This window comes from Thalassophryne amazonica, chromosome 2 (assembly GCF_902500255.1).
Source record: "Thalassophryne amazonica chromosome 2, fThaAma1.1, whole genome shotgun sequence".
Taxonomy (NCBI): Eukaryota; Metazoa; Chordata; class Actinopteri; order Batrachoidiformes; family Batrachoididae; genus Thalassophryne; species Thalassophryne amazonica.
The window spans coordinates 8,417,827-8,444,675 of record NC_047104.1 but is presented as its reverse complement, the minus strand read 5'-3'; the positions used below and the strand labels follow the sequence as shown (position 1 = coordinate 8,444,675).

Genomic DNA, 26,849 nt, shown 5'->3' with positions numbered 1-26,849 from the left:
TTCAGTGTGAGTTCTGTATGAAGGGTGATCTGCTGCTGATGTAAACTCAAGGCTACATCATTGTTCTTTTCTTAACCACCACTGGCCGAGCAGACAAAGCACTACTATAAATCTAAGAGGGTTTTAATTATGATGTACACATCAGACAGCTGGCCTCACAAAACTACCAGAAATCTAACTCAGTATAATGTTCCAACAGGCTGAGATCTTTGCCCCCTTTTTCTCATGATTCAAATGAAAATAAAAAAATGTTCCAGGTATGTTTGGAGCTGAAAGGATCAATAAAACAGTGAGATTCTGTAGATATTTTCAAGTTCAGACTTCAGACACACTTATTTTCTCTTTCGTATGGCTAGCATGCTGGCATAGTATGTTACTAAGCTTTTCACCCTTTAAAATTGATTTAATTAGTAAACAGGGCGTGCCGCAGCATCAACTTTATCCTAAGCCTGGGTCTGTTAGTGAAACTCAGGGCTAGTGGTAATCACCTTAGTGACTGAGTACCTTCATTCCACAGAACAGGGGCACAATAAGAGAAAGTTCTGTGACCCGCAGACTTTTTATTCACCATAGTCACACAAAGTAACGCATGAATCAGGTTCTCAGCATCAGCCATAGACAGGATGGGACAAATCTTTTCGCTATATTTCCCAGGTGGAAGAAAGAGGTCCTCATAATATCTCTAATGTGGAGGTCAAAGGACAATGTAGGATCAAAAATCACCCTAAGGTTCCTCACTTTGTCAGTGTGATGTATGACACACAAGACTAGGCTAAGCGTTAGCTGCTCAAATTGATGCTGATGTCTCACTGGACCAAGAACCATAATTTCAGTCTCATCAGAGTTTAAAAGTAGGAAGTTGCTAGACATCCAACTTTTCACTGATGCAAGGCAATCTTCTAAGGATTTTATGTGGATGAGATTACCAGCAGTTATCGGCATGTATAACTGAGTATCATCAGCATAGCAATGAAAGGTAATCCCAAAATGCAGCAATATGTGCCCAAGGGGTGCTATATAAAGGGAGAAAAGCAGGGGGCCTAAGATGGACCCCTGTGGAACAACAAATTTCATGTCACTAAGGTTAGAGGTAGTGATACTGTACCAAACACATTGAGAACGCCTGGTCAGGTATGACGTCAACCATGCAAGGACATTCCCAGTAATCCCAAAATGATCTTATGGATGTTAGCATGCATGCCCTGGGAACGCACATCACGCATGTCGGTCAGGTCAAAGGCCAACTCAAAATCTCACACGTGCGCTTCCTCCTACATGGCGGCATATTTGCCATAGAATACCCCCCAAGTTAAAATATGTTCTTTTCATTAAAATGAGCTGGAATTTTGCAACACATTACAAAAATAAAGTGATATTATAATGCTTGTATTTCAGTCATAGTATTCAAATACGTGGCACAAACTAGGATGGGATTAAACAGAACAAACTGTTAGGTGGACGCACAACAAAAATGATTCTGGCCAAACAGTGTTGGTATTGTTAAATCAAAACAGGTCATTTCAAAGCTAACAGAGAAATACTTCTTGATATATCAGAGCCTGTTTATTCTGAGAAGAGGTTACAAGGTTTTAAGATTACATAAACCTTTGCTCAAGGCTTCAGACTCAAACTACCACAACATCCCACATGTCAGGAGACCAAAACATGTCCGTCAATTACAAACCAAGGAAAAATGATGGAATCACCAGCAACAGAAGGTGTTCACCCAGTTTTGTGACACACACACACACACACACACACACACACACACACACACAAAAACATTTGTTCACCATTTGAACATGCTTAAAAAACAAAACAAAACAAAACAAAAATATTGAAGATTTAGGTCCAAGAAGTCCTTCAGTCAAGTTTTTGAAGAAAATAAGTTGGCACCAGTCCTGTAATTAATAATGACAACAGCATCATTTGATACCAAAACAAACAAACAAATAAAAAATAAATTAAAATTCAGAAAATAAGTGCTTGAGTCCCATATATTGGTATATGATCATTGTTGAATTCATGAAAATGTAGAGCAAGAAATCCCACAGCTTTGGAGCAAGAGGTTCCTAAGTCCATGACTGAGCAAATAAAATAGTGTGCATCATGTGACAAGTTGTCAAACTGACAAAATCATGCATGGAAAACAATGTCTAAAATTACTTTAAAATTATATTTATTATGGCAGTTTTTCAGAGGGTCAAATGTCTTTAAACACCAGCTTCCACATTCACAGCCACAGAAGCTGCTAACTCCTTCCAAGTTCTCTGAGTATTTTGGTGGCTTCCATCACATCAGTATAGATCACTCATAGCCCAGAAGCCAATTTTGCATAAATAGCTTCTTCTTCTTTGTCTTCTTTAGTCTAAAGCTGTTTTGGTGATGGAGTTCTCTCAACGGTTGATGATGTCACATGTCTACCTGATGCCTTGGAATCCAAAAGTTCTGTAAATGGGCTGCTGTGACTATGTTCAGTGAGTTTGACAAAAGCATCTAAACACTCTTTTCGGGGTTTTCATGTATCCCATAATCCCTTGTGTGCCAGAGAGTCGCTGTCGTCAAAACAACATAGAGAATCCACATGATGACAATTGTAAATGAATATTATACTACAAAAATATAATTTTTTTTATGCTTTTCATCACGTTAATAAAAGACTGCATGCATGATACATTGAAAATTTGCTCAAACAATTATAACAAATAATCCATGTCTGTTACGTTTAATCTGCGTGGAATTTAATAAACGGAAACCGAATTTCAGACATATTATTTATATTAGTCTGGAACAAAGAGGACAAATAGTGTTGTAAAGAACAATAATCAAGACGATAAAGAGCAAACTTCACTTTCCTCCAGAACAAAATGATCAGGAAGTGATTGTAGCTCACAGCAGCTCCCACTGAAAATAACGGAGAGACAGACTGTGATTCTCACATTTACATAAAATAAACGCAATCCCAATGTCTATATAAACCCAGAGAATATATTCACGAGAGTTTTAGGCACAATATAAAATAGTTTTATGTTGCGATGTTAATGCTGTTGTCCATGTGCAGTGGTTAAAGTGCAGCATCATCAGAGTGTCTCAGTGCAGTTCTCAGTGTTACTGAGATCTCACAGCACGGCGACCTCTCCAACGTTTTGCGGGATAGGAAACCTGAAAGGGGTGGATGGGCTCAAGATTTTTATACATTTGTAAAATAGACTGTAAAGTTGTTTGTGGTACCTTGAATATTTTGGAGAATGCCCCTAAAGCCCCTGTAACACATAGCAGGAATGTACAGGAACCATTATGGCAAAGATTGCCATAATGCAATGCAGTCGGGAGGAACAGAGGCATGGACAGCAGTGTCAGAACGCATCCAGATTACCTCGTCCACACGTGCACGATGGAATCCAAAGCACATGTAGACAACAGGCAGATGACACAGACTGCTGTCAGATGGCCATAAGAGGTGCTGCAGACTGCCTGATGTCCAAACGTCTCGATGGCAAACATGGGACTGGAGTGGGAAGGAGTGCTGTGTTCCTCGCGCATGTGTGCCGCGCACACACGTAGGGCTGAAGTTATCACTCAGCCACGTGTCTGTACATGTGTGTGTATGCATAACGCTGCATGGAGCCACTAAGCGTGTGTGAGGGTCACACGTGTGTGTGTGTGCCACTGGACCGCTTTGCTGAAAGTTTGCTGGCAGTGGGCCAAGCAGTCCCGTCAGACGGAGCCTTTCCAGCAAACTTTAAGTTATTTTTTGCTCATTTCAGGAGCACAATACAATTTTGGACACCGCAATGGTTGGATTATCACATGAGAATAATTTTTTCTTATTTTGGGTGACAGGATTTTAACTACAGGCTGCAGTCCGGCTCCACGTCCACGTCTGCACTGTGAAACACTCCTGGGCCATTGTTGGAGGTGAAATGACAAATATCTGTCCTGTAAGGGCCTATTGTGGATTAGAACAGCCTGTCAGAATTTGCGCAGTGTTGCACACAGTAGCACACGGTGCTTTTGTGTTTGATAGCCGCTGTTCACATTCACTGTACATGATAATTCATAATTATTATCACAGGGGAGCGTGCCATATACATTTCACAGGTCCGTTGTGCTCCGGAGGTGGGGGGTGGTTGTTGAACATTATTATACTGGCACATGCTGGTCATACCGGCAGGCTTTGCCATGCCAGATCCTCCTCGAGTTGATTCCTCATATGCACTCAAATAATTCTGATCCCTGTTTGTCACCATCGAATATTTAAATTGCGGTCAGATGGTCTGCACATGGACCGCCGTCGGATAGGTGCACCATCTCAACGACGCCCAGAGGGTTTTGAACATGTGCATCCAACCTGGTCTCATGGGAAGTCGTGCTTCAGCAGCACAAAATATACATTAACCTATTGGTTTGTGATATTGTGATGAAAAGCGCCTCATTTTCGTCATGGCAGCACAATTCATTTTCATTCATTCCGTAATGGCTGCACAAAATTAAAAGTGAAGCAGGGGGGTCGGTGTGGTTATGGTTAGGGTGGGGGAAGGAGTAAGATTGCATTATGGTTAAGGTTAGGGTTGGGCGTAGGAGTAGGGTTAGGTATAATGAGTTAAAAAAGCTCCGTCATGAAAATTTGACTCATTTCATCACGGGAGCACAAAAAAAAAAAAAAAAAGTGAGACTGGGCTGTGTGCATCACACTCAGGACCGCCGGTCGATTTTGACCAACTGTGTGGACTCTTGCAGATGGCTGTCAGAATGTTTTGGAACTGAAATCTGACACTTTTCAGATGTGTGCCGATTCGTCATTCTGATGCCATTCTGCATGATCCTGGCTATGTGTGACAGAGGTATAAGGAGGAACCTGACTTGTAGAAAGCCACAAATCTTGTGATTCCATGACTTGCGATTTAGATTTTCCTCATCTCTTTAACAGAACAAGGCAGTAGTTTCACATGTCGGCCCTAATACAGAGCCACATGTTCCCCATTTACCCATCAGGCAAATGACACCGATCCAACCTTTAAGTCTGTCACTGAACCAACACAGAAAATGTTGGATTTGAAAACTGGATCAACATAGAAATACTAATGTAGATATTCAACAGATGTTGAATGTATATATAAAATACTACCCAATTACTCGCCCGAGGGAGGGTTCGATTCAGAGACCGAAATGAAAACTTAATCTTCAGCAACAAAGCTATCACCTACCACCTATCCCAGATTCCAGAGAACTGTTAGGGCATCAATAAAGCAGACTCAAGAACAGACAGCTCATATTACTACTACTGCACTTGCAAAAAAGAAGAGGTAAAAAGGATCCAAGAAAATAAGACGAGAACAGAAAAGTATGACACCAACCTTTTAGCACAGTTGCCGATGATGATGCACCACAAAAGTGCCTCTCCCTTTGACTACTACTACTATTACTAATACCACTACTACTATTACTATTACAAGATGGCCGCGTTTGAGTCTCCACCGGTTTTATATTCTGATTAATCAGTGGGATTTTAAACTTTGATGTTTGTTATTTTTGGACTTTGAGTTGGAGATTGTGAGCTGTTAGTTTCCGGTTACTGGACATTTTATCCTCAGGATCCTGCACCACATTGGGCTACTGCTCAGTGAGTCATCAAGGGATGTCTGCTGCTAGTGCTCCAGGGCTACTGTTGGCGGAGTCCCTATCGTCGGTTTACAAATCTCTGAGAACATCATGGATCTGTGGCCTGCTAGCTGCCGGAACCTCCTGATCATCGAGGCCTGCTAGACTGGTAGTTGTCGGCGTCTTCTCTCGGCCGGAGCCCGCTGGCTATCCAGCCACCAGAGTTTGTAAGCTGTTATTAGCCAGCTCACCAGTGGAGCCTGTTAGCTTGTTGGCTGCTTGAACCTGTAAGCCACTGGCTAGTTCTAGTTGTCGGAGTTGCTGGCTCAAACGGCTGAGCTTGGCAGCTCAATCTGCAGGAGACGTTAGCTCTAACTGTGGGAGCCTGTCAGTTTACCAGCTGCCGGAGCCCACTTGTCATCTGCAGAAGGACGTTGTCAGCCCCTTGTTGCAGTGGGTGGACTAAAGCAGAGTTGTTAGCTGTGCCCAATTTATCTCCTCATTGTTTTTATTTTTAATTTTTTTTTTCTCTTGTTAATATATTTATAGATGGTAAAAATGAAATTTGTTTTGGTGCTGTTTCTTGTGTTCTCATTTGTTCTATCTTGGTTGGATCAGTTGAGCTGTGGTGATGGGGGCATGGACACGCACCCCGTCCACTCTTGGGTCTTTCCAGGTCAGGGACCAGTACCTGGTCATTGGCAGCTGATGAATTGTCTCTACATCCACTGTTGTCCTGCTGGTTCCCAGGTTCGATTTGTGAGATGCTTCTCTCTATGATGTGCATATCTGTTTTGCAGGACAATTTGGTGCCCACAGAAACCTCACCTGTAGATCAGGAAATTTCTAATTTTGTTCACAAGAAGTCAATTTTTAATGTAAAAAGGAAATGTTTTATTCTTCTTTTGTTTTTGTTATCTGGAAATGTTCAGCCTAACCCTGGCCCCTGTTTGAGGAATACTGATACTCCTGATAATGTGAGAGTTAGATCAGGTCTTGGTATTTTGCATTTAAATGTTCAGAGCCGACTCCATAAAACTGACAGTGAAATCTGGGTACAGACAAAGGGACCTGATATTCTTGTATTATCTGAGACTTGATTAAGTCAGTCTCAGATCATGATATTGCCATTAATGGTTATAATGTTTTCCATGGCGATCGTCCCAGGAAAGGTGGAGGTGTAGTGATTTATATAAGAAATAAGTTTCATGTGACCCTCCTCTCCACTGTATCTATCAGTGAACAGTTTGAGTTTTTGGTGTTGAAACTCGAGTTCCAGTGGACACAGTCCCTCACTGTTCTGGGCTGCTACAGACCCCCCTCAGCCTGTAGTGATACCCCAAGTTTCTTAAATGATTGCATCTCAGGGATAGGATCTGGCAAGTCTGTGCTGGTGAGGGACTTAAATTTTGATTGGTTGTCATCAACTTCTGATGGGTTACATTCTATCTCTTACTAATTAAATTTAAGTCAATTAATAGATAGTCCAACCCGGCCTAACATTAAAGATCCTTCTTCATCATCACTGCTTGATTTAAAGGGGATAGAGAATCAAAATCATCTTTTTCATGTTTTTGGTGTAAGTTCAGAGTCTCCCCGCTGTGGGGAAAACACACGAAGTGCCAGCAAATTTCAGAACCTCTGTTTCAAGTAATTCTCCTTTTTTGAATTGCCGCCAGAAATAGGCCAATTCGTGTTTGAGGGAAACATTGCGTCACATTTTCACCAATAGCCCCCCGGTAACGGCAGTGAGCTTTACAAAGACATTTTTATGCTTTTTTTTCTCCGAGCCGCTCCGCATCTGCTGTTAAAAACAGCTGATCCTCCGCGCTTTCTTTTCAGTCAATCAATCAATCAATTTTATTTACATAGCGCCAAATCACAACAAACAGTTGCCCCAAGGCGCTTTATATTGTAAGGCAAGGCCATACAATAATTACGTAAAAACCCCAACGGTCAAAACGACCCCCTGTGAGCAAGCACTTGGCGACAGTGGGAAGGAAAAACTCCCTTTTAACAGGAAGAAACCTCCAGCAGAACCAGGCTCAGGGGAGGGGCAGTCTTCTGCTGGGACTGGTTGGGGCTGAGCGAGAGAACCGGAAAAAGACATGCTGTGGAGGGGAGCAGAGATCATCACTAAATGATTAAATGCAGAGTGGTGCATACAGAGCAAAAAGAGAAAGAAACCATCAGTGCATCATGGGAACCCCCAGCAGTCTAAGTCTATAGCAGCATAACTAAGGGATGGTTCAGGGTCACCTGATCCAGCCCTAACTATAAGCTTTAGCAAAAAGGAAAGTTTTAAGCCTAATCTTTAAAGGAGAGAGGGTGTCTGTCTCCCTGATCTGAATTGGGAGCTGGTTCCACAGGAGAGGAGCCTGAAAGCTGAAGGCTCTGCCTCCCATTCTACTCTTACAAACCCTAGGAACTACAAGTAAGCCTGCAGTCTGAGAGCGAAGTGCTCTATTGGGGTGATATGGTACTATGAGGTCCCTAAGATAAGATGGGACCTGATTATTCAAAACCTATAAGTAAGAAGAGAATTTTAAAATCTATACTAGAATTAACAGGAAGCCAATGAAGAGAGGCCAATATGGGTGAGATATGCTCTCTCCTTCTAGTCCCACGTTAGTACTCTAGCTGCAGCATTTTGAATTAACTGAAGGCTTTCAGGGAACTTTTAGGACAACCTGATAATAATGAAGTACAATAGTCCAGCATAGAGGAATAAATGCATGAATTAGTTTTTCAGCATCACTCTGAGACAAGACCTTTCCTAATTTCAGAGATATTGCGTAAATGCAAAAAAGCAGTCCTACATATTTGTTTAATATGCGCATTGAATGACATATCCTGATCAAAAAATGACTCCAAGATTTCTCACAGTATTACTAGAGGTCAGGGTAGTGCCATCCAGAGTAAGGATCTGGTTAGACGCCATGTTTCTAAGATTTGTGGGGTCAAGTACAATAACTTCAATTTTATCTGAGTTTAAAAGCAGGAAATTAGAGGTCATCCATGTCTTTATGTCTGTAAGACAATCCTGCAGTTAGCTAATTGGTGTGTGTCCTCTGGCTTCATGGATAGATAAGCTGGGTATCATCTGCGTAGCAATGAAAATTTAAGCAATGCCGTCTAATAATACTGCCTAAGGGAAGCATGTATAAAGTGAATAAAATTGGTCCTAGCACAGAACCTTGTGGAACTCCATAATTAACCTTAGTCTGTGAAGAAGATTCCCCATTTACATGAACAAATTATAATCTATTAGATAATATGATTCAAACCACCGCACTGCAGTGCCTTAATACCTATGGCATGCTCTAATCTCTGTAATAAAATTTATGGTCAACAGTATCAAAAGCAGCCTGAGGTCTAACAGAACAAGCACAGAGATGAGTCCACTGTCTGAGGCATAAGAAGATCATTTGTAAACTTCACTAATGCTCTTTCTGTACTCTGATGAATTCTATAACCTGACTGAAACTCTTCAATAGACCATTCCTCTGCAGATGATCAGTTAGCTGTTTTACAACTACCCTTTCAAGAATTTTTCAGAGACAAGGAAGGTTGGAGATTGGCCTATAATTAGCTAAGATAGCTGGGTCAAGTGATGGCTTTTTAAGTATATGGTTTAATTACTGCCATCTTAAAAGCCTGTGGTACATAGCCACTAATAAAGATAGATTGATCATATTTACGATCGAAGCATTAATAATGGTAGGGCTTCCTTGAGCACACTGGTAGGAATGGGGTCTAATAGACAGGTTGAGGGTTTGGATGAAGTAACTAATGAAAATGCCTCAGACAGAACAATCTGAGAGAAAGAGGTCTAACCAATACCAGCATCACTGAAAGCAGCCAAAGATAACGATACGTCTTTGGGATGGTTATGAGTAATTTTTTCTCTAATAGTTAAAAATTTTATTAGCAAAGAAAGTCATGAAGTCATTACTAGTTAAAGTAAAGGAATACTCGGCTCAATAGAGCCTTATAAGTAAGAAGAAGAATTTTAAATTCTATTCTAGAATTACAGGAAGCCATGAAGAGAGTCCAATATGGGTGAAATATGCTCTCTCCTTCTAGTCCCTGTCAGTACTCTAGCTGCAGCATTTTGAATTAACTGAAGGCTTTTCAGGGAACTTTTAGGACAACCTGATAATAATGAATTACAATAGTCCAAGCCTAGAGGAAATAAATGCCATGAATTAGTTTTTCAGCATCACTCTGAGACAATACCTTTCTAATTTTAGAGATTTGTGCAAATGCAAAAAAGCAGTCCTACATATTTGTTTAATATGCGCATTGAATGACATATCCTGATCAAAAATGACTCCAAGATTTCTCAGAGTATTACTAGAGGTCAGGGTAAATACCGGCATCACTGAAAGCAGCCAAAGAGAACGATATGTCTTTGGGATTGTTATGAGTAATTTTTCTCTAATAGTTAAAATTTTATTAGCAAAGAAAGTCATGAAGTCATTACTAGTTAAAGTTAAAGGAATACTTGGCTCAATAGAGCTCTGACTCTTTGTCAGCCTGGCTACAGTGCTGAAAAGAAACCTGGGGTTGTTCTTATTTTCTTCAATTAGTGATGAGTATAAGATGTCCTAGCTTTACGGAGGGCTTTTTTATAGAGCACAGACTCTTTTTTCCAGGCTAAGTGAAGATCTTCTAAATTAGTGAGACACCATTTCCTCTCCAACTTACGGGTTATCTGCTTTAAGCTGCGAGTTTGTGAGTTATACCACGGAGTCAGGCACTTCTGATTTAAAGCTCTCTTTTTCAGAGGAGCTACAGCATCCAAAGTTGTCTTCATGAGGATGTAAAACTATTGATGAGATACTCTATCTCACTTACAGAGTTTAGGTAGCTACTCTGCACTGTGTTGGTATATGGCATAGAGAACATAAAGAAGGAATCATATCCTTAAACCTAGTTACAGCGCTTTCTGAAAGACTTCTAGTGTAATGAAACTTATTCCCCACTGCTGGGTAGTCCATCAGAGTAAATGTAAATGTATAAGAAATGATCAGACAGAAGGGAGTTTTCAGGGAATACTGTTAAGTCTTCAATTTCCATACCATAAGTCAAAACAAGATCCTAAGATATGATTAAAGTGGTGGGTGGACTCTTTACATTTTGAGCAAAGCCAATTGAGTCTAATAATAGATTAAATGCAGTGTTGAGGCTGTCATTCTCAGCATCTGTGTGGATGTTAAAATCGCCCACTATAATTATGTTATCTGAGCTAAGCACTAAGTCAGACAAAAGGTCTGAAATTCACAGAGAAACTCACAGTAACGACCAGGTGGACGATAGATAATAACAAATAAAACTGTTTTTGGGACTTCCAAGTTGGATGGACAGACTAAAGATGTCAAGCTTTCAAATGAATTAAGCTCTGTCTGGGTTTTTGATTAATTAATAAGCTGGAATGGAAGATTGCTGCTAATCTTCCTCCTCGGCCCGGCTACGAGCATTCTGACAGTTAGTGTGACTCGGGGTGTTGACTCATTTAAACTAACATATTCATCCTGCTGTAACCAGGTTTCTGTAAGGCAGAATAAATCAATATGTTGATCATTATTATATCATTTACTAACAGGACTTAGAAGAGAGAGGACCTAATGTTTAATAGACCACATTTAACTGTTTAGTCTGTGGTGCAGTTGAAGGTGCTATATTATTTTTTCTTTTTGAATTTTTATGCTTAAATAGATTTTTGCTGGTTATTGGTGGTCTGGGAGCAGGCACCGTCTCTACGGGGATGGGGTAATGAGGGGATGGCAGGGGAGAGAAGCTGCAGAGAGGTGTGTAAGACTACAAACTCTGCTTCCTGGTCCAACCCTGGATAGTCACGGTTTGGAGGATTTAAGAAATTGGCCAGATTTCTAGAAATGAAGAGCTGCTCCATCCAAAGTGGGATGGATGCCGTCTCTCCTAACAAGACCAGGTTTTCCCCAGAAGCTTTGCCAATTATCTATGAAGCCCACCTCATTTTTGGACACCACTCAGACAGCCAGCAATTCAAGGAGAACATGCGGCTAAACATGTCACTCCGGTCCGATTGGGGAGGGGCCCAGAGAAAACTACAGAGTCCGACATTGTTTTTTTTTTGCAGTGAGCGCAAGGGCAGCCAATCAAACAATGGCAACCGATCAGCGCCAACACCTACATGCATTTCATAATAAGGTTGCCAAATAAGCTCTGAAACAACGTCATTAAGGGCAAACGATGCATTCTAAACCCAGCATAGTAACATAGCTGCTTCAGAGAGCCTTTTAGGAAGGTTCTGAGCCATTACAGACCCAAGCAATTTTTTTGGGGCTACATATCACATCACAGAACAAGGATTAATGCCCCATTCAACCTCTATCACCTTAATACTAACAAATGCCCCTCATAAATTAACGTAGTGGTGTTTTTGGAAACAATCTGAGTGACCACTCTGCAGTTGCATTGGTCAGAAATGCAAACTTTCTAAAGCCAAACCACAAATTTTTCTTAAGAGAGATTGTAAACATTTCAGGAGCAGGCTTTTTGCAAGATCTGCTAAGTGTTGAGTGGAAGTGGATCTCCGTTCTTGGTGATGATGAGTTGGCCTGAAACTTATAAATACTCATGCTTCATTACGTAAGTTTACAGTAAAGGGGCAGAATAATCCCCCGGTTTTCCACAGATGTTGGAACCTTCTTAAAGAAAGAAATCTTGCCTGAGGCAAAGTGCAAAAAACTAAATCTGAAGCGGACAGGATTATTTTTCGGCAATTGCGCAATAAATGTATGTTTTTGATCAAAAAGGCAAAATCTGACTATTTTTTATCTGAAACTACCAAAAGTTTAAATGATCCTAAGAAATTTTGAAATGTTGTGAGATCTGCTACTGGTGCTACGTCTTCCAGTGAATTGCCTAGTTTCTTGATCAAAGACTATAACCCTGTCTAATAAGGGCACCAGTCGTGAATTATTTATGAGCATTTTATTCAGCAGGGCACTTGTTGATTCCTTTAATATTGATTTTAAAGGAAAAGTGCTAAATATGTATTGCTGCTGTTGACTGTTCTTTTAATTTTAAACCTGTGTGTGTCTCCGATATTCACATTGCATTAAGGAAGTTGGATTCTAAAAAAAACTAGCAGGTCTTGATTGCTTGGATCCATTTTTTTTTTTTTTTAAACTGGCAGCTGATTTTATTGCTGAGCCTTTAACTTGCATTTTTAATATGAGCCTTAGCACAAACACATTTCCTAAAGCTTGGAAATGTACATTTGTTCTCCCACTATTAAAAGGAGGTGAACCTTCAATTGTTAACAACTATAGGCGGATTCAAAATTATGAATTTGGAGAAAAGTGTTTGAAAGCTTGTCTGTGATCAATTAAAGGAATATTTGGAATTAAACAACATTCTAAACCCTCTTCAGTCAGCCTTCAGGAAGCATCACAGCACTGCAACTGCAGCCTCAATGTGTTCAGTTGGCTGGAGTTAGCTTCTCCTTCCTTGAGGTCACAAAAGGTGAACCTCAAGGTTCAATTTTAGGACCCATTCTGATCACAATTTACATAACTGACCTGTCTGTAAATTTATTAAATGCTTCTTCCCATCTTTATGCTGATGACATTGTAATTTATTGTTGTTCTAACTCAATAACTCAGCCATTCAAATTTTTGAAGTTACCCTTCGATGTCATCCAGTCTCACTTCTGGAAACTGAAATTGGTCTTAAATGTTGAGATGTCTGAAATACTGCTTTTTTCAAATTCATTGATTTCTTCGAACCAGATGCATTTTGTGGGAACACTGATGTGGTGCATTTGTTGACTACGAGTCAGCACACAGGTGCCTCAGCGCTGAGAATCATAGAAATCCAAGAGGTCAAAGGGATGCCCCAGGTCCCACCAAGCTGCAGCAGATTGAAAGTTAATTTTGAGAGGTGGACCTGCTGGGTCTTGCTCGTGGTGGCGGCAGCAGTAGAGCACAATCCCAGACCTAACCTGAGTTTTGCTTGTGTGTCTGTGCGTGTTGAGGCATCACTGCTGACAGGGCCAGCACATCTCACTGCTAGTCAAAGTTGGAGAAGATATTTCCTCGGGGGCTCAGTGAGCAGCCATCACTTTAAAGGAAGGTAGCCAGGAGGCAGAAAGAGGAGCGCAGCGGCAACCGCGAGCACGTAACTGTGCACTAAACTGTGCAAAGTGAAGTTTAGATAGAGGGAAACAATGGGAAGGACAGGAAGAAAAAGCAAGTATAGATGGCAAACGAGAGGGGAACGTTGTTAAAAGGAGAGCAGCGATGAGACTGAGAGCATCAATGAGGCCTTCAGACAATACGAGGTAAAAATAAAAACTTGGAGCAGACAGGTCAACACAACAGGCCAAACAGTGGACAGGAGCAGGTCAGGAGACGAAATAGATGAAAGACGAAAGAGACAAAATAAGAGGAAGCACAGTAAGACGATGAAAGACGTTACTCTGCACGCTCCACACACCACAATATCACTGTACAAGTAAATATATACTGTAAATATCTGTCATGGTGTTTTTGACTTTACATGACATCACTATGAAGTCATTCATACCAATCAATCACAAATATTTTGCTGATCAATATATATATATGCTTTGGATCATCCATCTAGGGTTTTTGTTTCTTACGATATACCAAAGAAAGTGCTTTTCAGACTATGTTTTCCTTGACCTTTGAGCAAACTACTCCAGAGTGTAACCACCTCTAGATATCTATCTACGTAATATTTCCACCAAGTTTAATCTATCTAGAATGCTTGGTTGTTGAGATATACCAAAAAAAAAAAAAAAAAAAAGCAATGTCTTTGGATCATGTTTTCCTTAATCTTTGACCTAAGTACTGCAAAACCTAACCACCTCTAGATATGGATCCAAGTGATATTCCCACCAAGTTTGATCCATTGAGACAAAATAATATGTCTTTTGGACAAAGTTTGACTTGACCTTTTACCAAACTACTCCAGAATCTAGTCATCTTTAGATATCTATTCACATCATATTCCCATCAAGTTTGATGGAAATCCATCAAGCTGCTTTTGAGTGATCCTGTCCACAAACACAAACACACACACACACTTGCAGAAACAAAGAACAATACCCTACGTGCACACTGGCAGAGTGTCGATCGCAATGGACTGCACCTTCAAAAGGAAATACTCTTCTAAATGCTATAAAACTCAACTGAGATAAAAAAAGAAGAAAGGATAATGGAGGTGCATTTAGGGGCTCCCGCGCTTTCCTCGTACCTGTCAGTAAATATGTCCTCCCCTCTGAACATGGAGTGGCTGATTGGGGTATTTAGGGGTTTTAATAGGAAGAGCGTGATCATCATATCGACTGGCCTGCTCGAATCCTAATGGCCACCTTAAAATCTCAGGGACACACACTGTATTCGGTGGGTGAGTTACACGCAAATTAACATGAGAGGAGGCAGCAGAGCCGCTCACCGAGCCGGAAGGGAGGAAAACAATCGTTTGAATATCGTCGGGACATTTGTGGCTAGAGGAGGGTGCTGGATCTGAGAGCGGAGATATAGGCAATAAACGATTTTCATCAGTAGCAGAGCGAGAACGAGGGGGCAGGAGAGGGCGGGCGAAGCCGTTGTGCTCGCTTCCATTATACAATCATAAAATGGATTTAATGACCAAAAGATTGGGCTCTTTGAAAGGAGATATTGGATGGCATCATGAGGATTACAGCGTCGCACTTTGCAGCAGATACGTATTTTTGTGACCATCTGTATTTCCTGTGTTTCTCTCCCTGCGGTTTTCACACATTCATGATCACCATGTCCCTGCAAAGCGGTGAGAGCATGAATGCGTCACGTGGTGACTTCCAGGAACTGTGATGTTGTTGTTGGTTAGAAGGTCATTTTCTTGCATCACCTCAACGCTGAGATTAAATACAGCAAATGCAAAAGTTTAACCTTTAACAGATGAGCTACAGGGAAGAAATGTGCTTGTGATGAAATGCAAATAAAAGCCCAACAATGCAAAGTAAATTTCTGTTTATCATCTGATAGCGGATGGAATCTGGTTATAATCTGGAAGCCTCTTCTCAGCCTGGATACGTGAGCGCTACCATCAGCTGGCTGTGGACGTCACTGCTGGAGAACACATCAAAGTGTGACTTCAGGTTTGGAGAAATTGAATTTGTAAAAGACATTGTATTAGTCAGTCATGTGATATACAGTTTCGTTGGGGTGGGGGTGGAGCATTTACAAGAAGGGTCGAACAAAGTGCAGATGTGAGCGTGAACATCTGATCTGATGGTGTGGAACGTCTCCTCACGCTCACTCCGTCTCTGTGGATTGACCAACCGTCTTTATATATCACATATCTGTAGCTTACTCATTTACATGACAAAACGTACATGCACTACATGCACAAAACACTTCAAGAGCACATCTATCTATGTAACTATGGACCTACTATATATACCCTCTTGATTTTGACCTTAGGGCCCCGTCACACCTTGGCGATTAGCCAGCTTATGCCAACCATGTTAAAAATGCTGGCATACGCTGGCGTAGTGTAATAAATGATGCAGCTGTCACACCATGACCATTTAATCTGCATATGCTGACAGCCCCATTCCACCATGTGGTTCGGGTCGGTACTACACAGTGTAGTGCGGGTCAGAACGGTTAAGTCTGGCTTGGTTTGCGTTTCCACCGCCAGCAGAACTCTTTTGTTTGGCAGGTGGAACACTTAAATATCCAGTGTGTGTGTACGCTGTTGTGTGGCATTTCTGCTCCACATGGAGGTAAAACAGAGTAATTTAACATTATTTAATTTAATTTAATTTTATTTTTGTCTTGGTGGATCATGGCATTCATTTTAATCAGGTGCACAATGTTGATGAGTCGGCTGATGCCTGTGGTAAACGCTGACATAAATGAATGAAGCGCCTCCCGCGGTTTGATTAGTCAAACAGCAAAGGGGGGGGATTCAGACCGCGACATCACGACACCGTGTTGCACACCAAACAGTCCGCCCTGCCTCCACTGTGCATGTGTCATTTTGGAGCGCAACAGCTCATCTGAGACAGAGTCTCTTCACCCAAAGTGATCAAATGAATTACTGGGATTATTAACCATCAGATGATGAAGGCAAAACCTCTTAAATCATTCTAAAGTCAGTTTTAAGCAGAAACAAGGCTGTTTTAAGAAGAAAAAAGGCGATACTCTGTGACGCTTTGAAATGACCAACGCACAGTGAACGCATCAGCTAGCAGCTCATGTAGCTGCAGCGCTCTGATCGGTTCCACCATCTTTTATAATGAAATAATGCTGACTTTTATGTGGAAATGATTGTTTGTACAAAGATTCACATATCTGCCCGCTGAGACAGATGATAACTGGAGGCAGTTTGAAGCAGAAACGAGGTGATAATCCATGAACCACGGCTGGTGATGCATGTGCAAGTGAAGGCAGGGCGGACCAAATTTTAGGGGGGGGACCGTTCAGTTGGTGACACAGGCATCCTCAGGCTGAGAAACGCACCTGCAGCAGAAAACCACAGAGAGACTTCTTTTAAAACATTACATTCCTTCAGCTACAATTCAAGTATTTTCAGACATTGTTATCCAAATCAGGACATTTTATGTGGATACATTTTCAGCAGGCTGTGATGATGAATCCGGTCAGATTAAGACTATATATTTGCTCCGTGTGTGAATGGTTTTAATATTTGAAACAGTCTGTTTGCATGAGAATTGCAACTTTCAGCCAATCGACGGACATTATCAATTAATGTATTCTGACTTATAAATAAATGAAAAGAAACGTGTGCCATCAATTACAAAACTTACCTACAACTTATGTCCTGCATATGCGGAATGTATGAGTCAAAAATATTGTTCATGCCCAAACTTTTTCAAGGTACTCACGTATTATGAAGTATATCAGTGTGTTTCAACATGCTTTAACATGCTCTTAACGTATTACAAAACTTACCCATAACTTATTAGACGTTCACCTGTGTATGCCAGCATTTTTAATACGGTCGACATACACTGGCTAAATCGCCAAGGTGTGACAAGGGTGTTATTCTTGTGAAGTGACTTTGGGGCAACCTATTTTTGATTTGGATCGATATAAATAAATTGAGCAGAATTGAATTAAATTATCTATCTATCTATCTATCTATCTATCTATCTATCTATCTATCTATCTATCTATCTATCTATCTATCTATCTATCTATCTACCTGACTTACTGCCTATCTTTGGTACTTGCCCTTCTATCAATCATCTGTCTATATGTAAACCTATTATATTAGAACCCAACTCTTGTGAAGTGCTTTGGGGTAACTGTTGTTGTTACGTGGGGGTCTATCAATAAATTAACCTTAAATTATTTGAATTACATACTGTTGTGCTCAAACATTTGCATACCCTGGTAGAATTTTTGGTTTTTGCCCATTTTTCAGAGAATATGATTGATAACACAAAACCTTTTTTCACTCATGGCTAGTGGTTGGGTGAAGCCATTTATTGTCAAACAACTGTGTTTACTCTTTTTAAATAATAATGACAACAGAAACTACCCAAATGATCCTGATCATAAGTTTACATCCCCCTGTTCTTAATACGGTGTGTTGCCCCCTTTAACAATCAGTGACAGCTTGGAGTCTGTTGTGGTGGTTGTGGACGAGGCTCTCTGATGGTGAAGCTGCCACTGAATATGTCTTAGACTTTAGTTACATCACTTCTTAAGAAATACAAACAGTATGCCACCATATGGTAAATCTGCATGGAGTAAACAGTTCTCAAAAACTGAGTGACTGTGCAAGAAGAGTGAGGAAAGCCACCAAGACACCTAGACAACCCAGAGGATGTTATGTGGCTGTGATTGGAGACATTGTGCACAGGGCATGTTTGCATTTGCATCACCACTCTTATCGTCATAGTGAAGTAGAGCGGAGAAGGATTTTCATTCTCCAAAACAGATCAGATCCCGGCTTTCATCTCAGATGTACCTTTTGGTAATTTGTAGCTAAACTTTCAGGTCTTCTTTTTAAGAAAATCCTCCTCTATACCACTTCATCATGAAGCTGGATAACTGGTACACTGATAATGGCACTGAAGAAACTCTGTTTATGTTTAAAATATGGATCTGAAGGATTATTCCAGGAACTGATAAACACTGATGAGCTTCTCTTATCACCTAAAACAAGTACACTGATATATATTCATTGGATCAGTTTAAAGAACTTAATTACATTTTTGAAGCACTTGGACAGGTTTTGATTGGAATTCCTGTGAATAAACTTTGTCTGAGCAGCTGTTCGTTTTGAACTGATGCTGGTTGTCTGCACTGACGCGGATCTCCAGGGTGAGGGATGAGAGAGGAACGTGTAGTGAATTACTGCCAATAAATAAGAGAAAGATGGACGCGTCTCACACGATAATCTCTCATGAGGGGAGAAGTCATTCATTCATTCACTGTAAGGCAGAATACCACCGACATTAGCAAATGTATTGTCTGAAACCTCCAGTAATGAGCACCTTCATATCTTAAAAATTAACACTCAGGATTGCCCTTAAAATGACTCGAAAATGCTCAAATTCCAGGACCTTTCAGGGCCCTATCTGGGGGGATGCCCCTGTTGTCTGATTATTTTCAAATCTTGAGGGTTTCTGACATTTCTATACAGTTGCATTAACTTGGAATCACGGACAATATTCCATTCCAACCTTTGCAGCAAGATTAAAACTGTACAGCCTTTCAACTTCCACAAAACTGACAAAATTTAGTTTCTACTGAAATCCAGGCATTAAAATTGTGGATTATTTTTGAAATGTGTTTCAAAATTACAGCTCAATTAAGTGAAGAGAACATATTTATCAGGGGTTAATTCCATAATGAATATTTTATTTCCTTTTAATGCTGTCTTCAGGAGGAAGTGCATGTCTGCATGAGGTTTTGAAATGACCGGAAATGACCTTTGAGCTGTCTTGTAAATCACTTCAGAGGTGTTTTCTGGTTACAAAAAAAAAAAACAAAGAAAAGAACAAAAAAAAAAAAAGCATTTTTAGATTTAGATGTGTTTATTTCTTGCTAATGTTTGCAAAATATATGAGGAACACAGGTTGTTTTGGAGCTTTTCTTTTTTTTTTTCCCACCACGTTAGGTTATTTTATTCCAGAGAGCAGCCTGCACGTGTCACCATGCATTGCTACTCTGATTGGATTGTGGTTTCCCAGCATCCCTCGGACAAGTCGGGGAAGCCCCCATGTGATCTATGACGTCACTAACGTAGACTATATGGGTCGCTACAGGCTGTCTGTTCTTTTGAAAATTATTTATGAAAATTTTTGACAGTTGAATTTTGATCATATTATCATGTTATGACTCCCCTATTTATATGATAATAAATAAAATTAGAGTGGTGCCAAAGAAAATTCTCTTTATGACTTAAATATAAAAAATTTGAAAGGCTGTATGTCTTTAAGAAAACTTTTTGCAGCAATTTGCTGTAAGTAGTGATAAGGGATAGATTTAAACCCCGCAGCTCCGTCCCCGTGGACGGATCCATCTAAGAATTTTTGTGCTTCAGATGACACTTGTGAGAATCTTTATGAAAACTGGTTTGTTAGTTTCTGTGAATTCCTGATCATAAACCAACAGACACACATAGAAACATAATCTGTTTAAAGAAGGCAAGAAGAAATTCACACACAAAAAAAGAACCTTATCCTGTTTGATTTTTTTTTTTTGACTGACGTTCATTTTATGAACATTAATTGAGTGTCATTTTTCTGTTTGAATATATTATGCATAGAAATTGTGCTTATGTGAGTCTTGATAGATTCTTCTGAGCTGAGAGAAAAGAATTTACAGCTGTGACAAGAAAATTATTTGTAGATTCTTCAGTCTCACCACTGAATCTTTGAACCTTTTGTGTCCCGAGGTTTTAACGAGGAAATTTGTCTTTTTATTCATAAACCACATAATTTACTGCAAAGAGCACATGCAGCCCACAACACAGCAAAATGACATTTTGGTTCTGAAGTCTGAAGATTTCCTGCCAGTGAGGATAACGAGCTGGAATGAAGTCCTAATGATAAGCATGAAAGAGGAAGAAACTTGAAACCATTAAATAAAAGCCGGTGAACACAGAGGGATGATAAGGACGGAGTCTACAAATCAAAACCAAACCTCTAACCTTTCTGGCTGTCAATCACAAAGTTTCCTTCCTCGTTGCCGGTGGTGATCTTATAGGTGATAGCATCGCCGTCGGGGTCCTTCGCCAGCACTGTTGCAACAAGTGTGTTGGGGCCGGCGTCCTCGGAGACAAACGTCCGATATCTGATGAAACACACAGGAACACTCAATCAACACTTAAAAGCAGACGTCTGTGCAGGATGCAGGGTGCAGAGGTGCAAAGCTGAAAATGAGACACGTTTACAAAAATAATTAAAGTTTTGTCGATGCTTCAGAACAGCTCAAGCAATTATTTTAGACCCGCATTCAAAGAAAGTGCACAGACAACAAAGGAGGTGCCATGGAAACACAGCTGTACCGGCAAACACACGCTGAATGTTAGAACCAGAATGTTTGATGGTTCAAGTCTTAGGTCAGCAGGATGAATCTGGACAGGACACAACTTGAATAAAGGCCCCTAAACCCAGCTGTTTCCAGCAGATACGACTTTGGCTTCACTGCACTTCTACAACACATTTTCATCTTTGGCAAAATGGTCAAAGAGTGTTACATTGATGCAGGTGGTTATAAAGGAAACACGTGCTGTTGTTTACCTTCCTGTCCCATATTGTTTTTCTTCCATCAAACCTCCGGTCTCAGGACCACTCCTCTGTACCAAGTAAATTTACAGTAACAGAACTACAATCAGAGCAAATTTTTCATGAGAAGCTAAAATATGGCAAGATTTTGCTGTCATTGTAAACCCATTTCCATAGAACTGCCCTACTTGAGATATCACCACCCACTTTCCTATTTTAATGAGCAACACTTCATTGAAATGTTTGAGCTACAGCACAAAAAAAAAAAAAAAAAAAAAAAAAAAGAGAAGATCACAAAATCCCTGCTGTACTTTGTTGGTGAGTTGTGGTAAATGTACTGCATTTCTGTTGTATTTTTCCATCTGATGATGCAACTCATTTACCCATTAACACACACTCTGATATCAGGAAACTGATATAGGCCATGGCCCAGCATGGTACCTCATGCAGCATGCACCCCGCCCCCCAGTTCCCCCACAACCCTATAAATATTGTATCATTAGAACACTTAGGATGTCTACACTACAAAAAAAAAACAAAAAAACAAAAAAACAACTGCTAACAGTAAAAATACTGGGCCTCACTATAACATATGACAACATTGGATTGCTACATTGTCATTAACCACCCTATTACAGAATACAAAACTGTCAAAGAATGCCTGCGAGCAGAAGAGGCCACACATGATGTAGGTCAAGACTGTGTCATTACAACCTTCAACATGGGGGTTTGTATGAAGGCAAACCCTCTGATCTGAACAAGAAAGCTGTGCACATAATTCAAAATGTTGCTGATTCTGCATAAAGACAGCTTTAATTTACTGTCTTATATATCCCATTTGCTTAAAAGATGATGATTTTGTAACTCTTTATGTTGTGTGGAAAAAAATATATGAGGTGTTATCATTGAACATGTTCTTTTGGCTAGGGTAGGCCAACAAAACTGCTCATATGTCATAGTGAGGCCCAGTATTTTTACTGTTACCAGTTACTTTGTAATCCAGACATCCTAAGCTTTCTAATGATACCAAATTTACACGTTTGTGTGGGGGTGGGAGTGAGGGGTGCACGTGGGACCATGCTGGCCCATGTCCTAATATGCAAGGTGCTTTGCTGAATGTCCTGTCCAATCAAAGATTCAAACCTACGACCTTCTCCAACCTTTATATAAAATTAATTTCTCCATTCCTTAGAATAGGAATGGATCATATTGATATCATATGAATACATGCATGATATTTTTTGAGATAATGCTATAAATAATGATATGAATATAGTATCAATGTACTGGCCACAGATCACATCAGCATACAGACTTGCAAAGGTAGAAAAACCATGTTTTGAGTTTTTCACTGAAGTTTTGGGATTTTCACCTTTGCAATTTTAGGTGCCTTATATTGATAACACAAAATAACAAAATTACTTAGCCATCATCAAATGCTAAAGGACAACAGCCAAGTAGACACAAAACAGTATGAATTTTGTTAAAAATGCAAAATGCCACTCCCTCTGCCAGTTTGTTCCAGTGTATATTTTGTTCTGGCCCTCACAGTGTAAGCGGAACACCTCATCCGATTCAGCCTAAGTAATCATTCGTTTAACGCAAAGTCAGTCCAGTAGAGCCCAAGGATCTCCTGCAGAGAGCTGATACAAAAGATATCCGGCCATCACCTTGTGTCTCTGGTTAGCATCCAAGTCTTACAACCACACAGCAAGACAGGAAGCACTGAAACCTTAAAGATGTGGACCTTCATTCTCCTGCAAAGGTATCAGCATAATCAAACACCTCTATCCAGTGACCTCATGTTGAGTTCCTAGATTTTAAAGGCCAAGGACCCAGAGACATGAATCTCACTGCTGAGTTACATGAATGTCTCTGCAAGTTCAACACTTTCACCACATACAGCTACATGTGTGATAAGTCACTGAAAACCTGGATCTTAGTCTTGATGGAGGTCAATCACAAACCCAGACACGTTGATTACTCACTTAGGTTCTCAAGTGTTGCAATAAGGGTTTTCGCTGGTTCCACAAAGATCACAGCATCATCTGCATAGTCAAAGTCATACAAAAAGGCACCCAAGTTATTGTTTGATACAACCCTATCCAATACCAGATTCACCCAAGCACTGAGTCAGAGAAAGAATGTCAGAATTCACTGGGAAGAAGTCAGAGTCCACACCCCCTACACCCAGCGCTCACAGGACCTGTGTGTAGTCCAGATACGATGTTGAGCAACTAACTACTGCTGATCTCCGAGCTGCAATATGAAGAGTATGAAAAGCAACTGACACTCTCAGCCAATTCATTTTTTTTTTTTTTCAGAAATTTTAGCAGGAAGATGATAAATATGACTCAACAATTGTGTGGATGATGAACACGTTCAAAACTGGACTACAAATGGATTACACTTCACAAGCTAAAAGTAAATGATCCAACTTTTCAACTTCAATTTATATTTATGCAAATGTTTAAAGCTCAATTATAACATTGTTTTCTGCAAATGCTGTCTGCATTATTTTTGCAAAAACAAAGTTTTTAAAGGTGTTTGTGTAACTTCTCCAACTCTGCTATAATTTACTGTATTGCATCATATTAAAATGTATTTCAAGAACAATAGTAGTCATTAGAGTGAATATTTCTGCAAAGGGCCCAAAGGCCCCATCTCACAACTTCTAAGAAAGATAATTAATTCCTGGATCTGCATCCAAATCATTACGAAAACTGAACAGGTTCCAGCTTTTATTGCAAAATGCTCACAAACTTTCACAAAGTTTCATCCCATCTGTAATTCTGCTGACAGAAAAACAAATAGAGAAATAGAAGCGCAAACATAACCTCCTTCCATAAAACATGAAAAATGACTTATCAGAAAACCTGGAACCAAGGCCCAGGCGTGCAGGATTAAAAATAAATGGCCTGGTGCGGAGCATGTCCAACCTGTCTAATGAGCAGGAGTGTGTGTGTCTGTGTGTGTGTGTGTGTCTGTGTGTGTGATGCACGGAGCTTTATTGATGCATAAAGAGGCTGAGCATCGGGGCCTGAAGCTCGGCTCTAATCCATATCGACACTGACGATTGACCCTGCTCTCAGACCACGACAGGCATCATGTGACCATAAAGTGTCGACTGTCATATAGAACAAAGTGTCAGTGACATCACTAACAGGTGTAGGACCAGTCATCGATCAGTAGGTACTGGAACTCTGTTTGGAAGTTCTCCTGCATTTGGCACTTTAGATAAGTGTTAAATAAATACAATTGTTTTACTGGTGTCCAATTACAAAGTGTTTTTAAAGTGGTAATACTTCACTGGAAGAAAGTGGAGTACTTCAAAAGTGGTGATATCAAAAACGTACAAATACTACCAAGTGGGCGAGACCACACCAATCAAGGAAACAAACCAAAAAAGACTAAATATCAAGTCATAACTTATCATATAATTATAGTAAAGAGTAAAAAAGTCTATATGGATGCTTCCACATTCAAGTGTACATAGTGAAAAAAGGGTATAATAGTGAAATTGTGACTTACTTCTTTATACCCCAGTCACACATACGCCGATTGTGGCAAAAATGCATCAGAATGACACATCAGGCCACAATCGGTATTATTGAGGTGCGGCCTGAAGACCAACAGACGGCAGTCTGTGAGCATCTACATATTTGTGTGTTGCTTTGAGCGCCTTGGGGCAACTGTTTGTTGTGATTTGGCGCTATATAAGAAAAAAGTTGATTGATTGATTGATTGATTGCACACGTTCAAAACACTCTGGCAACATCAAGATGCGACGCACATCAGACAGTGGTCTATATGCAGTTGTTACGTCATCTGATCTCAGTCTACATATTCTGAAGGCATCAAAACAGCATCTGAAATGATCTGATCCTGGTGAAATGAATCTGAAATTACCGTCCCTGGCCGGGGTCCAGTGGAGGGTGAAGGAAATGTTGATATCTAATAACATGTATGTGGCACCGTGCACGCGTCAGAAGCTCAGTGCGGTGCCCCATAACACAGCTCAATGGGATGTCACCACTGTAATGCACGTATTATTACAAGTTCACCTCCTAAGTCTAAGAAATATAGCAAAGATTTGTCCCATCTTGTCTATGGCTGATGCTGAGACTCTGATTCATGCGTTTGTCTCTTCTAGATTGGACTATTGTAATGCTTTGTTTTCTGGTTTACCACAGTCCAGCATCAGGGGTCTTCAGCTGGTTCAAAATGCTGCTGCCAGACTTCTGACACGAAGCAGAAGGTTTGATCATATTACGCCGGTTCTGGAATCCCTTCACTGGCTTCCAGTCTCTTTGAGATCGGATTTTAAAGTATTACTATTGGCCTATAAAATTGTTCATGGACTGGCACCCCCCTATCTGGCCGGCCTGGTTGAGTCCTATGTGCTGGCTGGGGCTCTGCGTTCACAGGGTGCAGGACTATTGTGTGTCCCAAGGGTGAAGAAAAAGTAAGCGGGTTACAGAGCTTTCTATCACCGCGCCCCAGCTCTGTGGAATGATCTGCCTGCGTAGATACGACAGTCTGACTCTGTGGAGACTTTTAAAGCCAGGCTGAAGACACATTTGTTCTCCCTGTTTTTTCATTATTATTTTATATGATTGTGTGTCTTTTTATTCCTTTTATTTATTTGACTTCTTTTACCTTTAGAAGGTTATTTTTTATTCTGCTTTTAAATGATGTTTGTGAAGCGCCTTGAGGTGATTAGTCATGATTTGGCACTATATAAATTAATAAATTATTATAATTATTATAAGTCTGTAACAGGTTTGATGTGGACATGTTTGCCCAGCACATCACAACATAAATAAACATGTAACTCACCTCCAATACCTCGCCTTCCACAGTGCAGCGCAGACAGCTGGTGAAGTCCCTTTCACCCGGCTCCACTGTGTGCTGGCTACATCCATTGGAATGAATAAATCCCATGTGAAGTGACGTCCTGCACCGATAATCCAACTACAGTTTTGTTAAGCTGCGTGACAAGTGAAATGGCCACAAAAAAGTAAAAAAAATAAAAAGAGAGAACAAAAAGTTTGCTGGCTGCATCTGAAGAATGTTGCACACATGTTGGAAGTTGACGCACTGCCAGCACAGTTCATCAGCATTTATGAAGTCCAGCCAGATGAATAATATCTAGCAATGCAAGTATATGCTGATCTAATACCTAAAGGGATTTTTCACCAACAGCAGGCGATCACTGAGAGCTGTCAGCCTCTTTGTGTGCTCTCTGGATGGACAGTTCCTGTGCTTGCATGTGTGCACCCCCAAGTGTGCATGTGGAGTGGTTGGTACAGCCATTATGAACACACATACATGCAGCTGAGCGAACATTTTGGCCACACATTTTCACGCTGCTTTGATCAGCTGTTTTATGCAAGCAGGCTCACACACGCACGGCTCGTTCACCCATTATGAACACACACTGACACACTGTTTGGATCACTTGTTCTATGGACGT

The 26,849-nt window shown here is 40.4% G+C and overlaps 1 protein-coding gene across 1 annotated transcript in view; it reads right to left on the bottom strand.

Moving 5' to 3' along the window:
- Positions 1-26,849, bottom strand: part of si:ch211-186j3.6 (neural-cadherin) — a 1,133,875-nt gene that overhangs the window by 622,723 nt on the left and 484,303 nt on the right. The window contains 1 exon segment of the mRNA XM_034183518.1: positions 20,797-20,939. Coding sequence (XP_034039409.1) covers positions 20,797-20,939 — 143 coding nt within the window.